Source organism: Podarcis melisellensis, assembly GCF_964234715.1.
Source record: "Podarcis melisellensis genome assembly, chromosome: 2".
Lineage (NCBI taxonomy): Eukaryota > Metazoa > Chordata > Lepidosauria > Squamata > Lacertidae > Podarcis > Podarcis melisellensis.
The window spans coordinates 80,876,679-80,900,483 of NC_138529.1; the positions used below are offsets into that span (position 1 = coordinate 80,876,679).

A 23,805-nucleotide genomic window follows, 5' to 3' on the forward strand; every position below is an offset into this window, starting at 1 on the left:
GGCCTACGACTCCCGTGATCCCTAGCTAGCAGGACCAGTGGTCAGGGATGCTGGGAATTGTAGTCTCAAAACATCTGGAGGGCCAAGGTTGAGGAAGCCTGCCTTCGGCCCCAGGCTGACAAAAAAGCACATGGCTTCCTTCACTTCAGCCACCTACATTACCTTCTTCAGCTGGTTAAAGGCTTACACTTGAGTAGTGTCCTCTAGTGGTAAGGATTTTTCCTGTGGTGTGTGGATGTTGCATATGGATAACCATCACCCTCTGCCAGCTTTGCAGTGAAGTGGAGGTAATTCCAGCCACTCCTATTTTATGCAAGGTTATGATGTCTCTCTACGATTGGTAGAAATTAGTATTTCATAGAGCCATAGAAACATAGGTACATTATGCTGAGTCAGAAAGGTCTACTGAACAGCACAGATCTGAGGAGAAAATGAATGGTAGAAGCACAATTCTACGTGCTGGTACCCCCATCGTTCAGCCCGGAGGTCAAGCACCGAGGGCCTTCTGGCAGTTCCCTCCCTGCTAGAATTAAGGCTGGCATTGACATCAGTAATGTTTCAGTATTGGCTAAAAACATAACTCCCTTGGAGGGGGTGGATTCTACTCTGCATTCATTGCATGCAGAACTGTTTCTATTCTGCTGCAGTTTGAATAACTGTGTTATTTGTCTCGCTATTGGCCGTGGCAAATTTACACATTTAATTACACAAATTATCTTGTGATTACCTTAATCCCACCCCATCCATTTAAATGCAAATGAAACACAACGCATATGGGAGAAAAGTAATCATTTGCAGACTGGAAGCAGTAACAGCACTGAGTGCCAACTGTATTTGCTGACCTGATTTTCATTTTGGACATGAGCTAAATAAGCAAACACTGGCAATTTCAGCTCCTGTTTCTGCTTTCACCTCAATTCGCTGCCATTCCTACTGTACCATGGGCTTCTCTCACTGATGGAATGGCAAGAAGAGCTTCCCCTGGCAGGTCTTAGTATGTGAGCCATCTGACATCACATGTGATTCACCCAAAAGCAAGAGCTCCTGGTACTCACACTTTACAAGAGAGCATGTCTGGCAGCCAGGAAGTATATTTTGGATCCATAGTGGGGCTAACTTACTCTTCTTGAGTGTGTCATCTTTTAAACCTCTGTATCACTGAAATATCTGGCATTCTGCTTTCAATAACAAGGCACTCCAACATGAATTGAGTTCCCATCCGCCCTATCAAATTACTATAAACTTTTGTTTTGTTTTTACAACAGAAGGTAATAGCAAGCACTGCATAAATGGATTTCATGATTTGACATTCAGTATATCTATTAGCTGGCTCTTAATATTCTCCACCCTTAAAATCTGAAACAGCTCCCCTGTTAATAAATGCTTGTGCAGGTTCAGCCCAAGTACTTTTTAAAAGGATTTGTACATTTCTCCCCATTTAGGTATTTTTTTTGTGCTTGCTAACATAACATAAAACATGATCTAGACAAAGCACTTAAGTTGCACTAATTTCAAACGGAGAGACCTAAGGACATGCTAAACTCTCTTGTTGATATCAGAGGTATTTAAGTGCTTAAGTGACTGCATTATGTTCATAGTAACCAGAGCGTCCCAGTAGGTTCATTTGGTTACACTCTTCAAACAAACACCCCTGAAACATGCCCAGAACATAGTTGCTTCAAGAAAATTTTAGGCCTGGGAGGAGACTCTTCATTGCCTATTTAAACTATCATCCAGATGTATAAGAATTAGAACATGAAATACCTTTATTTCAGTTTAATGAGCTATATACTGGAAACCTACGAGAGTAAAAATTATTTTGTTTTTTGGAATGGCCATCTTTCCAGATTAAGTAGGAAACAAAGCAACTTGTATCAAGGAAACCAAAGAAAAGCTCGGTGCAAACAAACAGATAAAGAAATGGATGGGCCTGCTAAGATAGGAATATTTATGTTCCCATAATGTATTGTTGGAGAGGTGATCAACCCCTCTGACTCAGAGAAAGAGATAGATGCATGAATGAAAAAGTCCCTTGATGCAGAACTGTGGGTTTTATAATGTATGTCACCCTATAGCTATAGGGATGCCAATATGTACACATATATAAACATACACATAAACTGTACATACAAGCCGTGGACACACAAAAGAGGTTTTTGTTCATTTTACTCATTTATTCAAACCAGATTTAGATGTTATTTATTTTCATGAGTTTTAGACAAGATCTTTTTTAGCACATTACAGAATCCCGGAGGGGCTTCCTGTATTAAAGACAAAGTCCAGTACTGTAAATGCTAAGTATAGTAAAGCAGTGTTTTTTAGAAATACTGCCAAACATATTTGAATATGCAGCAATCAGGCCAAGAAATCTTTATGTTGGAAGCTAAGAGCAAAACTGGCAGTTTGGTTTCTCATCTGGCTCATTTGTTTTCAGGTCTTTTGCTACCTTGCAACAACATGACCTAGGCTGGCTTTACATCACAAAAATCTGAAGCCCAAACTCTCTATACATTTTGCATATATTCCATCCCATTAGTGTCAGGGCATGTAGAAATCATATGTTTTTAACAAGATTATTTAGACTTTCAGCTTAAATTCTGCAAATGCCTATCTGGGGGTTTTATCACACAGCTCTGAGTAGTACATCAAAAACAATGTGGCTTTATTTTTTGTTTTTAAACGCGTTCCAGCTACTTCTCTTCCAAGAGCACAGCTTTCTAAAAGCATTTTACAGTGTAAATGAATACAGATCGCTAAAATCACTATGGGAGCATTAGTCATTTTAGATGAGGTTTCTGAAGCCAACAAAGTTTAAGACATACAACACCCTGCTTCCTAAATCCGCTGAAGATTTGGAAAAGAAAGGGGGAGAGAATGTTGTCATTTCTTTTGGGCTCAGATAGATGAAGAAAAAACTGGAGCGAAGAGTTCACTGTAATGCAATTTTACAGCTCTCCTGCACCCATTGATGTGCCTATGTTTTAACAGTTTACAGAAATTACTGTAAAAATAAATTCAGTACTTATGTTTATATAGTACTTTCTTGCCAAAACTTCAAGAACACCTCAAACAGTAAGCACTGAAATATATTCTTTGCTTTCCCCAAACAACTGCACATTATGTTGCTCTTTGAGAGGCACGGTGTTGATGCTACTACAGTATAGCAGCAACCTAAGCAGCAGAGGAGGAGAAGGCTGATCCCAGGGGGTTCGTCTGCATAATTTCCGTGCTGGTTTAAATGGACTCTTCTGCATTTGAAAAGCCTTTTTAACCTCTTCTGATCTTATTTGCACTGCTCAGCAATCATCTTGCTCTCAAAATCCTGACAAGAAGGTACAAATTGTTACCGACTCAGCTCGCACCACCGCCCATTTTGCATGCGGTTTGTTCATTCTTTACTGCACAAGGTTTGAAGGGGCAGCGAATTCAGTTAACAGTGGGTTTTCAGTTAACAAAGGCTGGGGTTATCCGTGTTATCTGTCCCTCAACACCAATTATCTGTTGGAAAAGGAAATATTATATTCTTTTGATTCTGTACTGTTACCTATATGGAGCCATTTACCTAGAAACCCCACCCAAACATCACCTCTGGATAGATGGCTTTAATAAAGCAAGACTTGGGCTGGATGTCACCATCATACCTAGTCCACACCTAGTCCATGCTCTGGAAATGCCTCCTGGATACAGCCCTTGAGTGCTGCCATATTCACTGGTTCAACAAGAGGGGTTATTGCATAGAACAGAAAAGCAAGAAACCTCTGAAGAAGAAATATTTATATGGTATTCCTTTTGAAAGGAGAGATCTTGGAACAATCGTGTGTGTGTGTGTGTGTGTGTGTGTAGGGAGTGAGCGAGATCTAGTGGTCCCGTTTTTTGGTTTACTGCTCATTTCCATTTTGTATTCCAGTTACATCATAAAAATTTACAACCAATGCATCGCAAATACTGGAATTCAATTATCCATTTGGTTTTATTACTAACCAGTCTCACGTGCTTTCGTTGGCTGGTAGAAAATGCGATCAGACAGGCAATGAAATCCACAATCAATCACCCCGGTGTTGCGAGGGCATGTAAGGTTTTCATATGCTTGCTTTTAAGTACTGCTGATTCCATCAAATAAATCAGGGGGGGGGGGACTATTTTGTGCATGATAGAATTTAAGGATTTTTTTGCCACTATTCCCGAAGTGGTATTCTCAAGTGGAAATGGATAAGATGGTCATTATTTCCAAGTTCATCTCCATTTACAGCAGAAAAGACCAACGATGATTTAAAAGTGGGCATTTCTTTTATCACTGTGAAGCTCACTCCTATGCATGGTTACTCTGCAGTAAATCCCACTGGTTTCAAAGAAACTTTGCTGTACAGTGGTACCTCGGGTTACATACGCTTCAGGTTACAGACTCCGCTAACCCAGAAATAGTGCTTCAGGTTAAGAACTTTGCTTCAGGATAAAAACAGAAATTGTGCACCCGCAGCAGGGCGGCAGCAGGAGGCCCCATTAGCTAAAGTGGTCTTCAGGTTAAGAACAGTTTCAGGTTAAGAACGGACCTCCGGAACGAATTAAGTACTTAACCTGAGGTACCACTGTACGCCTATTCTCTGAGATGTTCATGTGCCATCTGGTTGATTTCTTAATCTACTGGCATTACAACTTTGGTTGAATGTAGTGGGGCAGAAAGAGCTTTTGCACATTAAGCTTTCTTCTCAAAATTGAGCTTGCCTAATAAACTGGTCTCTTGTATCCCTCTGTACACTAACATGGGAGTAAAAGCTATAGTATTTAGTGGCAAATCCCAGTGGATAGCAAAGCTGTTCCTCTGTTAAAGCAAAATACTGACTAACAAACACATTGCTGCTGTAACTTTCATTTAAATGTTTGCATATTTAGATTTCACATAGCCATTTCACTTCAGTACCAAAAGCCTAGCTAATATTCTCAGAACAGTGGGCATCAATGATACAATATTAGGTAACTATGAAAGAATAAGAGACAATTGTTTTTTACTAAGCAAGATAATAATTGATTATTTCTTTTGCAGCCAGGGAAACAGTTTGTTTACAATTGTACCAAACTGTTGCCAAGACCTTTGTGAAAAAATCCACTTAATGGTTTAACATTCTAGTAGCAGTTAGAAACAGCATATTGCTGCTTATCTATATCTCACTGCTCAGTCACAAGAGGGCAAAATTTCACAATTCACATTCAATAGTGCCATCTAGTGAAAATATATAGTTGTAGCCACACATATTTGTATCCATACAATTAATATAATCTATGCTGCATGCATAGTTATTTACTCTTAGATCAATTTAACCTTTGTCTCTAAAAAGTAATAAAGCCAACAAAGTGACCACAAAGAAGATAAATCTTAATGGGTTGAGCTGCTTGGTCAAACCACAATCCTAGCTATTGGGAATATATTCTGCAGTGGAAGGCCCGTGAATGTTTTCTAAAGACTTCTACTCTTCAGTGTTTCTTAACTATAAGAATCCAAAGGAATAGTAGCAACTTCTTTGAAGATTTTTGATGAGGAAATATCTGTTTGGTCAAAAAATAATCATTAAACTGCCAAAACATTAAATTTTGCCCATGTATACACAGTAGGGCTTAGGGTGTGTTTCAGACACCCTACAATATGGTGTTTGTCAAGGAAGCATTTAGCTCCTTCTTCTGATAGTTATAATTAAGGTAGGGTTCTATTAACCCTGAAAACAGTACAGCCTTTAGGAAACAGTCACACAGTTAATAGCCTCAGACCAGTAATGGTAATGGCACAGTTTGACATGCATACCACAATCCTAAACAAACTTAAAGGTAAAGGTAAAGGATCCCTGACAGTTAAGTCCAGTCACAGACGACTCTGGGGTTGCGGTGCTCATCTCATTTTACAGTCCGAGGGAGCTGGCGTTTGTCTGCAGTTTTTCTGGGTCATGTGGCCAGCATGACTAAGCCGCTTCTGGCAAAACCAGAGCAGCGCACGGAAATGCCATTTACCTTCCTGCCAGAGCAGTACCTATTTATCTACTTGCATTTTTTGGTATGCTTTCGAACTGCTAGGTTGGCAGGAGCTGGGATCGAGCAACCGGAGATCACCCCACCGTAGGAAGGCAGTAATTCCCACTGGACTCAGACTATACACTTCTGAGCAAGCATGCTTATGGGTGAACTGTTAAACATGCAAAGCTGATCTAAGTTACTATGTTTGAAAAATCAGTTGTATATAAAGAGTGTTTACAAAATGCATTTTCATATTACGACAGGCTCTTCTCTTGCCTTCCTTAGCCACAAATATGCAGCAATATCCCCAAGCTCTGAAATGCAGTATCCCTATTTAGAATATCGCCTTGGTAGGCAGTCAAACAGCAACAGAACTTCTCAGTAGTTAGCACTCACCTGATTTGGATTTTTGACATCACCACTGCATTTTGATAAGTGAGATTAAATAAACAGCTTTGGCTTTGCTAATTTCACAGAGCCGAGAACCTTCAGATTGTTCTTCTATAGTACATTAGTGAATTTCAACATGAAAATCAGCAGGAGCTAATTCACCCCAAACCCCAGAAAACAACAAAGAGAACTGAAGTGGATAAAGAAGATGTTGTGTGTGCTAGTGATCATCATTATATAGTTCCCTAATGCCTCATTAGTCCTTCAAACCCAACCAACAAGCTAGTGAACCTGAAATAATGGTATATAATCCACTTCAATCCTTTTGGCTATGTTGGACTTAGAGGGTTAAAAACAAGTTATGGTGACCATATTAAGGGAAGAGTGGAAAGGTTTAATTAAAAATGGGAAGTCAATTACCAACAGAAATCATTTCTAGAATCAAAGGACACGCATACCAAAAATGTTCAAACACCTCCAAGTAAGTTAAGCACAAGAGAAATTCTGTGCCTCACGTATGATAACTTTCAAATGCAATTTCATCATTCATTAATTGAGGGAGAGCAGTGATGTGGTGGTGGGAACGCAGGAGAAATGTTCAGCACTGCACTTGTTTCCATAGATAACCTAGCACAATGGCAAGCTTTATTAGGCGTTTTTAGCTGGCTGTCAGTGTTGAAACAATTGCCTCAAAAGACCCAGGAATAAAAAGGACACGTTTAGCCATCTGTGAAATAAATTATACATAAGTATCCCACTATTTATTTTTATTTTAAACATTTATAGGTGTTTTCTCATGTTAAACCTCAAGATAAAATAACATTTAAAAAACAAAGCAATAAAATACATAGCCCCTCTCCAAAAAAGTAGTGTCTACTGACATTGAGAAGTCATCCAAGGCAGCTCTTCCTGATAGATACAGGTTTTACAGACACCAGACAACTAAATTCAGGCCTTAGTATGATTATCATTCCGCAGCCTAAGGAAATTCCAACCCCAATCATTTCCAGACAACATGGTAGATATCCAGGAATGATGGCAGCTGTAGTCCAGCAACATCTGCAGGGACACAGGTCCCTCCTCTCTGGGTATCATTTTAACAATTCCACTTCTGGAAACTGATGTGTTCACCTCCCACAGGAACGGCCCATGCTCTTCTAGTTACTTTATGTTGTCTGTTATGCTCTCTGGAAATCCCAGGCGAAACAGCCCCTTCCTGAGTCCAATAGTTTCTCCCCAAGACCAAATAATCTGTTTGGCTTCAGCTTCAACTTGTTTGCGCCCATCCATTAAAAGGAGAAATGTAATTATTCAGAGGATGTAATGTGGTGGCTTAAGGATAAGAGATGAAGAATTCCCTCTTTCAAATCTCAACTCAGCCATGAACCCATGGGGTGGTCAGACCACAATATCTTGGCCTCAATACATTCGCAATATGGGAGAGGCAATTTGGTCCTACAACAAATTGGGCCTTTCAGAATAAGTAGTGGGCTGATGTGATAGCACCATATGTGATAGCACCATAAAATGCTATATAAATGCAAAATGTAATTATTAATACTTGCTCTTATTATGAATCAAGAATGTAGTGAGCAAGGGCTCAATTCCCATTTCTTGAACTCTAGTGTAAAACTTTCTGAAACCAGCATGTAATTAATAGCATATTAATAATATAACCCTCTGAATGTCTACTTAGAAGAAATTCCCACTGAGTTTCAATAAGATTTCCTTTCAGGTAAATCTGAAGAGATTTAGCCCCTTAATCTGATTCTGATTATCTTTTAGGCTGATACTGCAGCACAAATGAAAAAAAATTAAATACCTATTACAGGCTGAGATTGATATTTTTTCCCTTTGCATGTAACTATAATTTATCCTCTCTGCCTCTCTCTCTTTCCACATTGATATTTTGTAAAAGCCACACTTGTTCATAATCCAGAATGTGGGATGAAGGCATCCTCATCATTCAAATTTGCATCCTAATTGATTCATAAGTCATACAAAAACACATGTAAACCAGACGATCCGCAACACAAAGCATTTTCTGTAGTAGAGGGAATCACAAAGTGGCGTGCAGGTACATTAAAACAAATGTTGAGCACAAGCAAAGGCAGAGTTAAATGCTTTAAATCCCTATTGATTCTAATGCTTAATTTGCCTGGATTGTGCCCACTATCTGTTGGGGGGGTGTTGTTTTGCTTTTTTTTGTTCATGGAACTGGAAGGTTATGGGGAACTGCAAGGAACAACTGAAGGTAAAGGCTATCAGTGGCCACACTGACTATGCTCTGGCTCCACTGTCAGAAGCAAAGTGCTTCTGAATACTATTGCTGGAGGAAAGAATGATGTTGTGCCAGTTCCTGCTTACAGAGTGGCTGGGGAAGCCCTGCCAGATGGGCGGGGTATAAATAAATTATTATTATTATTATTATTATTATTATTATTATTATTATTATTATTATTATTATTAGCTTCCCATAGGCACCTGGTTGATCACTATGAGAACAGGATGCCAGACTAAATGTTCCAGCAGGCTTTTCTTACATTCTTACCTTCATGTCATCACTTGCTAAAGTTGCAATTTTTCACATTCATTATGGGAAACGATGCAACCTTCACAAGAACACGATTAGGAATAGTGTAAGCAGGCCGACTGAAGGTGCCACCTGAAGCAGCTAATTTGGGATTGGCGTGAAAAGGTAGTAAATTGTTACTTTGTTATTAGTGAGAGTAACTTATTGTTTATTTCAAGGCAGGTCAGGGAAGAAGCACTCGCGGCATTTTGTCGCCTCGTTTGCCCAAATAACTTGACCAGCCTTGAGTCCTACAGACCTTTACTTAGAACAGCTTCAGACAGCAAAATGTCTTGGGCCAGCCTTGAAGGTAACTGCTGTTCTCTTTAACTACAGCTGGGACAAACCTCCCCCTAACTCCTTTCTCTAGGGTGCTTGCCAAGATTACAAAAACTTCCTCCACTGTCACTTTAAAATATCAGATTTTAATAGACACACAGAATTTTAACAAAAAAAATAATTGCCTTACAGAGAATATATTTAATAGGATGCTATTTACAGCAAATATATCTTATTTTTTTTTAAAAAAAAAACTTGCATACACAGATTTGTGGGGAAGGGAGACAGAGGAAGAGAGAAACACCATTCTTCTACCACTGATTATTTTAATACTTTGAGCCTGTCCAAAAGAAAAGAAAAAAAGAGACACTAATGAATCTAATAAAGAGGTTGGACTTAGAGTGGCTGTTAATCTGTATAACTAACTTCTCAAGAGGGGTGGGGGAAGCAATTCTTGGTGTCGATAAAACATTTCCTTAGTAAATTACTACTGGCTCCAGTGAAAGGCATTTACAGTAAACACAAATTGTCTGCAGAGCATCTGTTCTGTGGAAGAAGGAACTTTGCTCCATTAATAACTTCTAAAAACCATGCAATAAATAATTTACGCCAGCAGCTTAAGCTCTATTATCAACCTTCATCATTTAAGCTGACCATTTTCAAAAGACGATAGAAGGCAAAGTTTTCCAAATTTTAAGAATATTTTTATTTACTTAGATAGACAGACAGATACACAAATGCATGCATGAACATACTAACACATACCACTGTCCTCCTTTTACTTTTTCATATGAGGCCTGGATTAAAAATTGCATATAACTGTGACATCAGATTCTGATTTTAGTAAGAATGTATTAAATATGTAAAAAAAAAAAAGTATATACAGAGACAGTGTGTGAGAGCATATGTATATATAAAGTACTTGGTGGAATTTTAACATCAGACTTTACTAGAGATTTAGTGGGACTTTGCCGAAGGCAAGATTTTAATAGCAATAATAAAAAATACTTAATGGTACTTAGGGCAAAGCATGTGTGGTCACTATGTTTAAGAAAGAGTAATACCAAACATCTGTGCTAGATTTCCACATGATAAAAAAAAAAATATCGCCAGATTCACTCAGGTTCTCTGAGACTCATGGACAATTAAAAAAACAAAACAAAAAAACTCAGAAGAGAGATGTGATAACCGTGTTTTAGAAATAGAAGTCAGTCATCCTAGGTTTTGTCATCGGAAAATCCTGTGGTTTGTGTTTAAATCGTTTCAAGTGCTGGGTTTGGATGTGGGAAGCCCAGACAGAGATCCCCACTTAGCTACGAAGCTTACTAGGTGGGCTAGAGAAAGGCTTTAGCAAACCGTCCAACCTACCTCACAGAGTTGTTGTGAGATGAGGAAATCATTCTGAGCTCCCTGAAGGATGAGAGAAATGTAACCAGCAAAATAATCCAAATTGTTTTTTGTTTTGTTTTTACTCACCCAGGGAGCTTTTTCTCCTTAGCTGTTCTTATTCCCTGCACTTTTTTGTATCACAGTTCTCTAGCCTTATGTTTTGTTCACCTGCAAGCCAGCTCTTTTTTAAACATTTGTATACCAGTGACTGTGCACATTCTGTGAATAATAATGGACCTGAATCTAAGTGTAGTGAGTCATTATTAAATCCCACTGAAACTACTGGGTCATGTTAGTCATGAAATTGTGGTGGTGGTGGTTGTTGTTATTAAACACACAGAGAGAGTATGCTATGACAGTAGAGTTATTTATTTTGTGGCTTTTATCGATTCACATACACATTCCATGAAAATGAAACAGCAAGAATGATTCTCCCACTGGCCACCACTGGGGAGGAGATATTTGGATCTGTGCAAAATATGGATCCTTCATGAGGGTCATGATCCAGACATTCAAACATGCTCATAAAAGAACTGATAGTTGAACAGGCCGGGTTCTTCTTTTTTTAACAGCAGCTCATCCACTTCCAGCAACCAAACTTTTAACCCCTTCCACAGGCCCCACCCCCCAAAAAATCTGGTTTAAAAACGACTTGCAATGTAGTGTGTGTAGGAAGGAAAGCTGCTATTCCAACAAGCTATGCTAGCATTTATTTAGGATAATAGCATATTTCAGTAGGTGCAACTTACTCCAGCAAGCCATGACCATCTGAGGAGCCGTCCAAATGATAAGATTGTGGGAAACAGCAATGTCTTCATTTTGAAAAGAGTGTAACAGAGGTAAGAATATGCAATGTGATTTATTCACATGAAAGGCAACGGAAATTCAAGAAATTGAGTGCTTCGTCATTCAGTCTGCCTTCTTCTCTGGGGCAACATACACATCACGAAATGCAAATGTACACATTTATTTGGCATCATCCAAATGCTCACGATGCCAGTGTTTTTGATTCTTCTGTCTGCTCACTTTAACACAGCTCTAAAAGGAGACTATGGGTAGCATTCAACTAAGGTTTACACAGATTAGGCCCACTGAAATGAACAGACATCTAATTTGGGTGCAATGATTTAAATGGATCTACTCTTGAGGAAGACATAATTGAAAACCACCCTACACCAAAACCACTGGGGTAAAATTTAGAACACTTTCCCAAACTAATATTTGCTTGCAATATTTTGTATCCAGCATTTTGGTCCCAGGACAACTAACAACCATTGTGTCCTGGCTCCCATGATGTATTGTAGAAAGACAGTGGTGAAATGTTAAAGCCTTTAAAACTACATCAGGTGAGTTCAGATCAGAACAGTTCATGGTTCACCAGATCCCTCCTCCATTCCTACATCCAACATAGCACACAGACTTTGGTACTAGGGTTAGGAACCACATGCTATGGAAATGAGCATTAGGTACAAAAGCCCTTCTCCAATCCCAGTGTGGTTGATGGACTTGAGCATGTCAAAAGCTTCTTTTAACATTGCACCAAGCTGACATGCAGAATCAGAGCTTTCAAAAAAGGGTTCTGGGTGCAGCTCTGCCTCCAGCTGCTTTGCATGTGCTTCAGTGGCTTGGAGTCAGCATCTTCACGCTGGCATTTGAGCAAAAAATTACAACACAGGGACAAAAAGAATCCCCACCATTCCAACCTGAATTAACCATAAACCAGCAAAAAAATTCCAACATTAGGCGACATTTGAAAGTGTTAGCATTGTTAGAATTTTATTAACCAGCCCTTGTTTTGATGATGTAACTTGGCTTCTATAGAACTGAATATCAATGCCAAAGAAAAACAGCCTATTTAGTACATCATGCAACAAGGAGGGCTTGTGAACTGGGACTGTCTGAAAGAAATGACAAGCAAAGAGGGAAAACAACTTGCTGCTTCACATTTTCATTTCAAATGATGACACCAAAAATGCTTAACTGAGTGCTCTTAGAAATGAACATGCTTTGCTTACCTCTCTAAGATGGATGTTCTCCTTCTCTTTCTGGTCTAAAATCACCTCTAAATGATTAACCTGAGATTCAGCCTCAGCCATCCTTCGCGTCCGTTCGTTGTCATCGTCCATCCCTTTGGATGGCAACCCTTTGCTCTGCAACATTTCTAAGAGCTTTTTGATGGATTCATCTCTGGCGTTCAGGGTCTGTTTCTGGGTTTCAATTCTCAGCTCCATTTCTTCCAAGGTTTTCCTCAAGAGAAACAGCTCTTTTGCCTGCCTGTCATGCTCAGCTTGAAGCCTCCGAAAGTTCTCCTCTGTAAGCTCAATGGTGAAATGCTCAGCACCGCGGTTTCCACTTTCTTGTTGAAGGAGATGGTTAAGGTCTCTCTGGGTCCGAAGCTCATCTTGGAGGGCCTGAATAGTTAGCTGAAGGTGCTGCAAGGTAAAAGGAATAGCCGAGTGAGGATTTATTCAATGGATCTACAAAAATGCAATGCCACAATCATTAATAAAACTAGTGGTGAAAATCTAGCGGTGTGCAAGTGGTGTTATTTTGCAATGGACCTCATTGACTGCTGTTAGAAATCATGAAAAGATGGATGCAAACACACAAAGACAGTGCCAGTTACAGGTACCAGTAATAGTGAAGAACAAATCCTAAGACAAGGAAGTGAAAAAAGGCAGTAAGTAAAGGATGTAGATGTCAAAGAGTGACACTTCCGCTAGCAAACACTGCATCTGCTGAGCCTGAATATTCAGTTTTCAGGATTTTCTTAGACATAAAGTCTGCTTCTTCGTACAGTGCAACTGTGTAAGTTATTAGTGCTAATCACTTGGTATGAAAATAAAGGACTTAAAATGTTAAATGACACTGCTAATGAAAACTATGATCCAGTTAGTTTAGGAAGTCAGATTACTGTATCTATAGCAAGCATATAAAACATCACACATTAAGCTATATTGCACTTTCCAAACAAATTGACTGCAAAGAGTGAACAAACCTTTGTTCTCCTGGCATCCAAAAACTGAACAGCATGGGAAATGAAAAAAAATGAAGCAAAATCAACATAAAGTTTAGGTGCAAGCAAAGGAGATTCAACAGAAAAGACTAAATTTAACATAAAGTACAATGAACAGAAAAGAAAACAACACTTTATACAAGACAGTCACAATTTTACAGTATTTGCACACACACGGAGACATACACATACACACATATTTCAAGCAGTCGAAACTATACTCTTAGAGGTAAGACAAGAAGAACTTGGTCTGGATCCAAAAACATGACCAAATGAAACAAAAAATTACCTTCTAGCACTGTCCAGCAAATGTCCAGGCAAGTGTTAATTGAAAAGTTCAAACCCTGGTCAACTTGTATTAGCAGTTCTTGTTAAGTAAGAGATTGTGCAAGGGTAATGACATGTATGAATTTAATTTCACCTTTTCATGCATCATTCTAGTACAAGATGCAGAAAAGCCCTTCTATCTGTAAACATCTGTACCTAGAAACGCATCTTTGGATCCAAACCACGGTTCATAAATTGTATACAATAAGTCCTCAAAAAAGAATTACAAGATGGTACATCCTCTTGGGACTGTACCACCTCGAAATACATGTGGTGACTGAGTGTTCCTCAATATTTTCTGTTCACACAGACAGCTAAAAGTCAAAAGAAAGAATTCCAGCTTAGCCTTTTCTCTGGCATACAGGGAAATTTCAATATTGTCACCCACCTGCATCCTGGGGGGTGCTCTACCATGTCTTATTTTTGACCATTAAGCAACGTTTTATAAAGCATCCATTTATATTTCACTTCCTTTTAGTCATCAATAGTAGGGTTTTTCCCCATATAGCATGCTCTTAACCAGTGGTTCCCAATTAGTGGTCTGTGGAGCCCAGGGGGATCCGCATAATGGGTTAAAGACTAGGGGGTCCGTGGCACTATCCACATAACAATAACTACCATAGAAATATCAAAATTTTAAAACGTAGGGGGTCCATAGCTTGGCTTTTGAAAAATAGGGGCCTGTAGTACTTAGCTAACTGGGAACCACTGCTCTTAACTATTCTTTTATTGCTGCTGGGTGTTAAGTCACTGTCCTAACCCCCTAGCACTGCACCTGGAACTTGACATATACACAGGCTCCACCCACCCACCGACATACGCTCACACAGCTGTGTCAATTAAAATGTTTGAAAGGTGCCTAGGAAATATATTGTTCACAGTACAGACCAGGATATGGACCTGTAAGCTCCTGTGCATTCACAAGACTTCAAATATGTGGTGGCTGGAGGCAGAGCAAACAGGGACTATAAAACCTCTCTTCCCCTCCCGGTTCATCTGTATCTATGGTCATCTCTACTCCCTTCAGAACCTACTTTCTATGAAGTATAATATGAAGAAAGCAGTCAAAAACAGAAGGCATGTTTGAGTGTGGTCTGCTTCCACTGCTTCCATTTAGTGTGGAACTGCCACCCATCATTCACTCACTTCTTTATAGGACATCTACATAACATTGTCACTGAATAAGAGTCTTCGATATATTTTTTTTATCGTGTCTCAGAAAATCCAGAAGAGATGGGGATGGCCCTCTCCACAGATGGGGATGGTCCTTGGTGCTCCTCTTTGATCTTGCTCAGGGGGTTCTGACTCGCGCAGTGATTTGTGAGGGGCTGAGCCCTATCACCATATCTGTTTGGAGGGGAAAGGCTATGTTTCATCCTCAAAAAAAGCACAATAACCTTACAGTGTACAAGGGAAACAGTAATTAAGAGAGACACCCTGAACTGCCTACAGCTTAGATAGGGTCAGGGGGAGGCGACCTAATGTAACACTGCAAGAGTGTGGAGAAACTTGCAGAGCCTTTATCCAGACACAGAAGAAATGCAAATCAGGATTTATATTATTTTTTTGCCATAGAAAAGCTTGGAAAGCAGGGAGCCTATCATTACTTTGCAGGCTCCGCCACAACCCAGTGCTGCTGTAAGCCAGCAGCTCCCCCCACCCCCTTCAACAGCTTTGGAAAACTCAGGGCAAATCACCACACTGTCCTTCTCCAGCCTCCAGAGCAAGGAAGGGAGGCTCCTGGTATGGCTCTAGATAAGGCAAAGTTCCTTATATCCCCTTTACATACCTAGGCCAAATGCTATATAACATATTTTTAAATAACTATTCCCATTTCCCATTCTTCAACAAGTTTATCTGCTTAAACCCAATTACTTCAATAAATGCATCTTCCTAGATCAAAGATCAGGTACCTGCACCCCTCCAAATACTGGATTACAAATCCCACCATCTCTGCACCCTGGTTGTGCTGGCAGGGGCTGATGGCTGGGGTGGAGCAAGGGGGTGCGGTAGGTGTGGTTCGCCCCGGGTGTCACCACTGAGGGGAATGACAAAATGCCGGGCGACACTCACTGTGGGGCCTGCAGCATGTGGAGGCTTGGGCGTGCGCAGGCTCCGCATCCGCCCACTGCCTCCCCCCAGCTGTAGCATGGCTGAGTGGGAGGAGGCAGGCAGACTCCTCGGAGGCCCTGAGCTGTGTCCCACCCCTATGGGCTGCGCACCCCACCCCTGGGTGCAACACCCCAGGAGCTCAAGGGGAAAATACTGACCACACAACTATCTCACACCCACTGTGGGGCTGGAACACTGTGGGGCTGAGATGCACACCTTAAATGAAAGGCTGCGTCTCATGAAGTGTGGAAAGTCAACTGCAATTCCTCTCGCAGCTCACAATGGAACAGCAACAAATGAGCAATTCTAGGAGCTGCCCGTCTGGCAGCATCCTGTGACATATAGGTAGTTCATAGCCATTTTGGTCTATTAGATTAACACAACACGATGTACCAAAGCTCAAAATATGGCCTACCAAGCAAGAAAGAAACAACTGAAAAATAATGGGCAGAAATAGGCAAACCTTTTCTGAGTTCAGAAGAGGGTGAAATTGCAGCTAAAGGCACTCCAGAGAAAGTGGACGTCAGCTTTAATTCAAACATGGCAGCTAATGCACTTGATTTAGCTTTCATGCAGAGGCAGATGAGACTGCTTCTATGCTACCAAGTGATTAACCGTCAGTCATATTTATTTACAACTCCAACATTTCAGCAATGAAAATAGGGACAGTCGGGTGAATTTCTAACATGCCCCTTACATGCCGATCTGGTTGGGTTTTAATGCTTCATTATGATTTAGGGATATGCCTTAGGCCAGGGGTCTGCAACCCGCGGCTCCGGAGCCACATGTGGCTCTTTTACACCTTTGCCGCAGCTCTGGGGCGGATACTAGCGAGGGGAGGAGGCGCATTGTGCGCCCTGACACTCCCCACTGTGGCGGGCGCTGTATTGGCTGTGACGTCGCATGGGGGCGGTGCGTGCGTCAGTCACGCACCGTCCCGACGTCACCTTCCCGCCCGCCTGCCCACTACATTGTAAGGGGCATGTATGCTGGTCACTGCATTGAAAGGGAGCATGTACGCTGGTCACTGTTTTGAAGGGGAGTGAAGAACACACACACAAAAAAGGTAACTTGTTAATTTAACGTTTATTTCTATGAGGAGGAGTAATTTTGAGGGGTCAAACAAAGAAATAATAAAAAAGTGACAAAAAAGTTATTTTTATAATGATGAGTTTTGTGGCTCCCAGTTTTTTTTTCTTTGGAAACGGGTCCAAGTGGCTCTTTTTGTCTTAAAGGTTGCAAACCCCTGCCTTAGGCTCAAGCGCAGCTGCAAGGAGATTAGACACTTTTGCTTCTTAACCATGGTTTATCGTCGGGTCCAAATCTGAAACCATGGTTAAGGGCATTGGCGTTGCATCCCATTTTGCTGCTTGAGGCAAAATGGCAAATGCCTTCCTGCCCCGCTACCACTTTCAGCAGAGAAGCAGTGCCAGCATCAGGTGAAATCTCGCTCATGAATGTGAATTTACATGTAAGTAAACTATATTCAAGGCAGGTCTCTCAAGAGATTCAACACCTAGAAACCTGGACCAAAGTTGACAACTTCAAAAATGGGCCTAGTGCTCATGAGAGCAAGCTCATGCACTTTTCAAAATGCTGAATTCCAAAAGGCAAAATTTGGACGATTTTTACATGAAGCAAATTTCCAAAGGGGGAAGGGGCCCATCTGCACAGAGAGATACTTTGCACTTCCTGTCAGTAAAGGTTTCATCACAAAAAACCACAGGTGGATGACAGATTTGCAGTGTAGTCCTCAAAGGAAGTGCCTTACTTCTTCTCACAGGGATTAGTGGTAGCCATTCACTGCTATGAAAACATTTAAAGGGTGTATGCCAGAGGTCTCCAAAGGCCCGAGGGACTCATTTATCTGGCCCACGGCGACCCCCGCCACCCGCTGCTATCGCCCACTCTTACCGGCGCTGCCCTGCGTGGCTGCCCACTTCCGGGTTGGAGGAGCACCGGAAATAGTTTGTGTGCATGTGCAAGCGTTATTTCCGGTGCACAACCAGGTCGGAGGAGGCCCGTGCACATGCGCACAAGCTATTTCCGGTGCTCCTCACAACAATGTTGGGTTTCTATGAATTATCTGACTTAAAATATCACCTAGATTTCAATCACTTTCAGAGATTTTGATGCAATGAAATTAGTACACATAAACTGATTTATTTATATATACTCAAATGTATGCCCAATGGAGTTCAGTGGAACAAACTCCTAAGTAAATATGCATATTTTCACACTCTTACACCATTTAGTGTGAAATTCTATATACCTTTTCCTGAGAATAAGCTGAATGCAGTGAAACCTACTTCTGGGTCGACACACATAGAATTAAACAGTCATTTTATCCTATGGGACAATTCCCCAGCCCCAAGGCTGCGGTTGTAATCATACCTACTCAGGAGTAAATTCCACTCCAATTCCACTTACTTCCCAATGTGTTCACGGACTGATTTGCACCTCTACGTACTACATAGTCCTAAATATGTGACGTGAAACCAGAAGGTAATTTAGTTTGTACACAGGTCCGATGAAGCAGTATATCTACATCTGCAGGCAGACGCACAGATAGATTGGAATATATGCTGGAATATAAACATCCTAGAGATAGATATAATTTAAATAAATTAAAGACGCATAATGTGCTAATTAGAAAAGTTAAGATCAAAGATCCTAAACTGTTTACCTGACCATTTTACTAAATAAAACAAATCTGAAGCTGTTCCTTCAAAAACAGAGTTACTCACATTTTTCACTGCATCACCAATTCTCTAGTTGTGCATACTGAATAAACCAATATCCTTTCTCCAAAGAGCCATTCTGTTTGGATTCCAAAAAGCCCAAGTTCCCACAATTCCCTCACGTGTCTTCAGAATAACAGAAAGCCAGCCTCAGCATTCCCATTTGAGTTTGGATTCCCAACTGTCTCTTGTCTACAAAAAGCTCTCTGAATCTGAATTGCAGAGTTCACTGCAAGAAGCTATTCTGAAGTCCCTGAACGGAATCCCTGGCATTTATTTATTTATTATCCCAGCAGCAGTTAGACCTTGAACAGAACATTAAGAAAGCTTAGATGCATTCAAACCCCTTTAAATAGCAAGCAAGGGTGGTTTGGGGGTGGGAGTAAACCCCAGGAGAGGTTTACTAATGAACATTAAAGGACATGAATTTACATTACATTCTCCCTAGCTTTTCCTTGCCTGATAAAAAGCAAAACATAACACACTCCTTGGGATTATTCCTATTATTTACATAGTAATTTGAATCAAACTAGTTACTTTTTTAAAGCAAAAAACAAAAACCCTGTTTGGATTCAGAGAAGCATGTGTAGACTCTGCTCATGTGATGGGATCAAAAAACTGGCAAGATTTGGCACAGTTGCCTTGCCGATTCACACAACACACCTTTGGATCCAAGTCAGAAAATACTTTCATATGGAATAAACAGAACTTCGTGTATTTATATCATTCTCAGGGAACGGGGAAAATCAGAAGCAACAGCAGTGCCCTCTGGTCTGCTACACAGGTCTGCTACTGTGAAGGAGGAGCTATCTCTCCAGGAACCTGGTGACAAGGGTCACTTTTTTGTTGTTAATAATGTGTGCTTTCCTGTCTGACTAAAGAGGCTTCTGCAGCAGCTATTTTCCGGAATTGCCACCATTCATTTATTCCACAGTTAACGGAGAATGATGGCGTTGTCAATGCATTGTATTGCTGTCTTTTCTATGTTGTCATGGGACGCAGACTATGTTATCTGTTCAGAAACTAAGATTTTTCAGACACAACAGGGCTCCTATGTGTTTAACAGATCCTTAGAAGAGAGGTTTCTGTTGTTGTTTCAGCTTCTCTCAACATTTTCTTATGGGGTAGGCCAACTTGTGCTTGCCAAAAATTCCTCTGCAGCCATCCAGAAACAGGAGTGCTACCCTATATTCAGTGTAGTGTATGATAGGGAAGAGCTGTATGGATTTTTCATTTTGTGTTATTGATTCTGCAGGGATGGACCTCGGAAATTCTACATTCATGTAGCCTCTAAATAAAAAACATTTTCTGCAATGGAACTTAAGGGGGGCTCAGAAAAAGGAAAGTGTGTTAGTAGTAGCCTGAGTGGTATATATAGTATACAAAATGCAAAACAATTCTACTGTTCTAAAGGACACTGGCCACATATAGGCACCTTACTGTAATGGGGGAGGGGGAAGGGAGAAAACCAAAGTATATGGCCTGCTTAGCCTAACAATTAAGAGTGGGGAACCGCATAACAATATTCAGCTATATTAGCAGTTGCTAATCAACAGGATTTTGTATGAGAAAATCTGACATCATTCAGTACCTGACAGTCATATAATGAAGTGAGGAACCACTGCTTTTAAATTGCATTGACCTGCAATATGGAACCTCGTGCTGCAGAATCAGGCCACCATCCTGGTGTGACATGTTAGAACAGGGATAGCCCACACTGGGCCCTCCAGATGTTTCTGAGCACAACTCCCATCAGCCCCAATCAGCACAGTCACCGCCACATGGAGAGCAATACATTAGCTACCCCATTATTTTAATAAAGAATATGGTGCCTGTGGTGTTTGCCTCCTAGGTGGGTCATAAGAAAGGGGTTAAATGAGTGTGATGTGATTGGCCAGTGGAAACTGATAGGAGGAGTTAGAGTAAGAGTGGGTGTTGTTTGGAAGTTAGTTGAGAGTTGGGAGTTGGAGAAGGAAGAGGGAGGATAAGTCTGTGGGGTGGTCGAGTTGTGTTGTGAGAGAGTAAGAGGAACTGTTAGGTGGAGTCAGATAGTTGGGATAATCAGTTTGAAGTTGTTAGGAACGAATAGGTCAGTAAAGTAACTAAGATTAAGAAACTGACAAGAAAAATTAACTGAAACCATAAGCTTGTTTATGCCTATAAAATAAACTTGATTATTTGTTAATGTTAACAACTGACTAGACTCCGTGTGTACCTGAGAGAAACGGGTTGGTGGCAGCGAAGAGGCAATCACAGTAGTGGCACAGGGATCAATAGACCGTCAAACGTCCCAGGACCTGTGTGATCGCCATAGTGCCTAATACAGCACTGTATTTCCTGCTTCTCAGAATGCTCCTCTTCCCTGGTCAAATATTTAACCAGCTATGTGGGTTCTTCTTTTCAAAGCATCATACAAAGTAATAAAGGACGCGGGTGGCACTGTGGTCTAAACCAGTGTTTTTCAACCACTGTTCCGCGGCACACTAGTGTGCCGCGAGATGTTGCCTGGTGTGCCGTGGGGAAAATTGAAAAATTCGAAAGATTTTAAAATAAAGTATTTTATAATTTTTCATATTTCTGTTTACTTACTATTTCATAATAAAGTAATTATAAAATACTTTCTTTGTGTTTATTTGATTCCTATTCAAGAGAATTACTTTATATATAGTCAAAATAAGCACAGAGTTAATTTTTTTAACATTTTCTAATGGTGGTGTGCCTCGTGATTTTTTTCATGAAACAAGTGTGCCTTTGCCCAAAAAAGGTGAAAAACACTGGTCTAAACCACTGAGCCTCTTGGGCTTGGTGATCAGAAGACTGGCGGTTTGAATCTGCATGACAAGGTAAGCTCCTGTTGCTCTGTCCCAGCTTCTGCCAACCTAGCAGTTCGAAAGCATGCCAACACATGTAGATAAATCGGTGCCGTTGTGGTGGAAAGGTAAACGGCGTTTCCGTGCACTCCGGCACTTGTCACAGTCCTCTGTGCACCGGTAGCGGTTTAGTCATGTTGGCCACGTGACCCAGAAATCTGTCTGTGGACAAACGCCTGTTCCCTCGGCCTGAAAGCAAGATGAGCGCCACACCCCATTGTCACCTTTGACTGCACTTAATTGTCCAGGGGTTCTATCCTTCTCCTTTTTTCCCCCTTACGAAGTAATACTTTTTGGCACAATCACAAAAATAAAAACCGTATTGCAACTGTAATTTTGTTTCTGACACAATCTCCAGAGTGGGAAATATAACACAAAAAGAGAAACTTAAAAACCCAGTCCTTCCTAACCACATTTAGTTGGAAATAATCCGTGAGATTACTTTTAATCATCATACTTAAGATGGTTGCTGAAAAGTTTTTAGTGACAGGATCACCTGTAGGCAGGCTGGAGAGGAGTGAGAACAGATATCCCAGCTTTAAAAACTATAATAGTATACAGAAACAAAGCAACCAGTTGGCAGCTGCAGTAAAAGAACTTAAGTAATTGCGATATATAATTAATTTTTGCTCAAATCCTGTAAAAAGGGTATCTGTCACTATGCTCTGTCAGAGACGGTAAAAGAAAGATTTTTTATTATTTATTTTAAAAAAGAAAAAAAAGACAGAAGCTCTGATCACAACACCTTTTACGACACTCCAACCGAGAAAATGACCGTCTGGAAAGGCTGTTTCATCCTGAGATAATAAAACAGACTAGATGACTAGGGAGAGCCGATCGTTAGAAAGAAAGCATCTCAGATTTTGAAAAATCCATGAAGCAGAGGCTGAAACTCCACACCACCATATAACACTGTAGTTTTTCGCAGTCAGATTCACTGTCGATACCTAATTGTTGAGGGCTGAATAACGGATACATGGAATAAAGCAGGGATGCAAGCCTCTCATTTGGCCTGAAGATGGCAACAAATACATGCTCTACAAATAAGGATGAACTGAGCAAAAAGACCAATTGAAACATATGCTGGGATTCTCCGGTGATACAGATGGTGCGATCCCAGTACAAGTCAGCAGACTTCAGGTTCGTACAGTCTTGTGCCCCTATTGTCAAGCATTAGCAATTATGCTAGCAAACTTTTGCTTCGATTTCTGATACATGAAGATAAGATTTAAAAAATAGCACGCGAACACAGCAATCCTGTGCACGTTTACTTAGTCCCATGAGCTCGGTGCCAGTTTTGTGCACATGGGATTGTAATAAAAGACCTATTCTTAGCTTTACTGTTCTTAGATTATTTCCCGCAGGTGCTGAAGCTGAACGCCAGCTTGGTCAGGCTAAGGACCACCACTACCACCCCAAAAAAAACCTGATTGTGGATAAAGAGGCTGATCGGGCCTGCATCATGGAGATCTGGGAAGGTGGGCAGGGTAGAGTTGGTCTAAGCCGGACAGAAGCTTCCTGGGCTTTGGTAAGGTGGCACTAGGGGAACATTTAGGGGACTAGACTAGCCCCACTAGTTCACGGACCGGATGTCACTGTCGAGGGCAGTATATAAATTTAATAAATAATAAATAAAATTCCCAGTAGCAAGCTTTCTCCTCACACATATAAATGTGTGTTTTGTCCAGCTGATAAAGTGCTATCAATTTTTTTGCTTTCTTTTGAAATTCCTCCATTCAAGATGCATGCTGTCGTAAACCAGTTTCCTGTTCTTTATCCATAAAACAGGAATGACAGCAGTCTACCTCTCAGGGTTCTTGTAAAAGTGAACAAAGACTCAACAGTTCTTTATTAAAGGGTCACTATGGATTTTTTTTTTTTGCACTTTTTAAAAACCTGCAGATGGTTGAGATGCTTGTGTTTTGATTTTGATTTTAACTTGGGGGTATTTTGCACCTTCATCACTGCATAGTCAAAATGCAATCAGTTGTAATGTGGGACTAAGTATACATGGTTGATGTAAGAATTCCTGAGATATGTCATGCTTTTTCAGCAGTTAGGAAAGGGATTATATACATATCAAGGAGAGAGAAAAGAACGGTGTTCATA

The 23,805-nt window shown here is 40.6% G+C and overlaps 1 protein-coding gene across 10 annotated transcripts in view; it reads right to left on the reverse strand.

Annotated features, from left to right (window-relative positions):
- The window catches only part of ERC2 (ELKS/RAB6-interacting/CAST family member 2), a 518,559-nt gene that overhangs the window by 412,469 nt on the left and 82,285 nt on the right, over positions 1-23,805 (reverse strand). For 5 of the 10 annotated variants that reach the window (XR_014165508.1, XR_014165509.1, XR_014165510.1 and 2 more), the window contains exons 3-4: positions 13,629-13,652; positions 12,646-13,062 (exon numbers count right to left, since the gene is read on the reverse strand). Coding sequence is in view for 3 of the 10 variants with exons in the window: in XM_081899986.1 (XP_081756112.1) it covers positions 12,646-13,062; positions 13,629-13,652 (441 nt within the window). In the remaining 7 variants the exon portion in view is untranslated. The remainder of the gene's footprint in view (positions 1-12,645; positions 13,063-13,628; positions 13,653-23,805) is intronic. The other 5 variants (XR_014165505.1, XR_014165506.1, XR_014165507.1 and 2 more) reach the window with 1 other exon arrangement.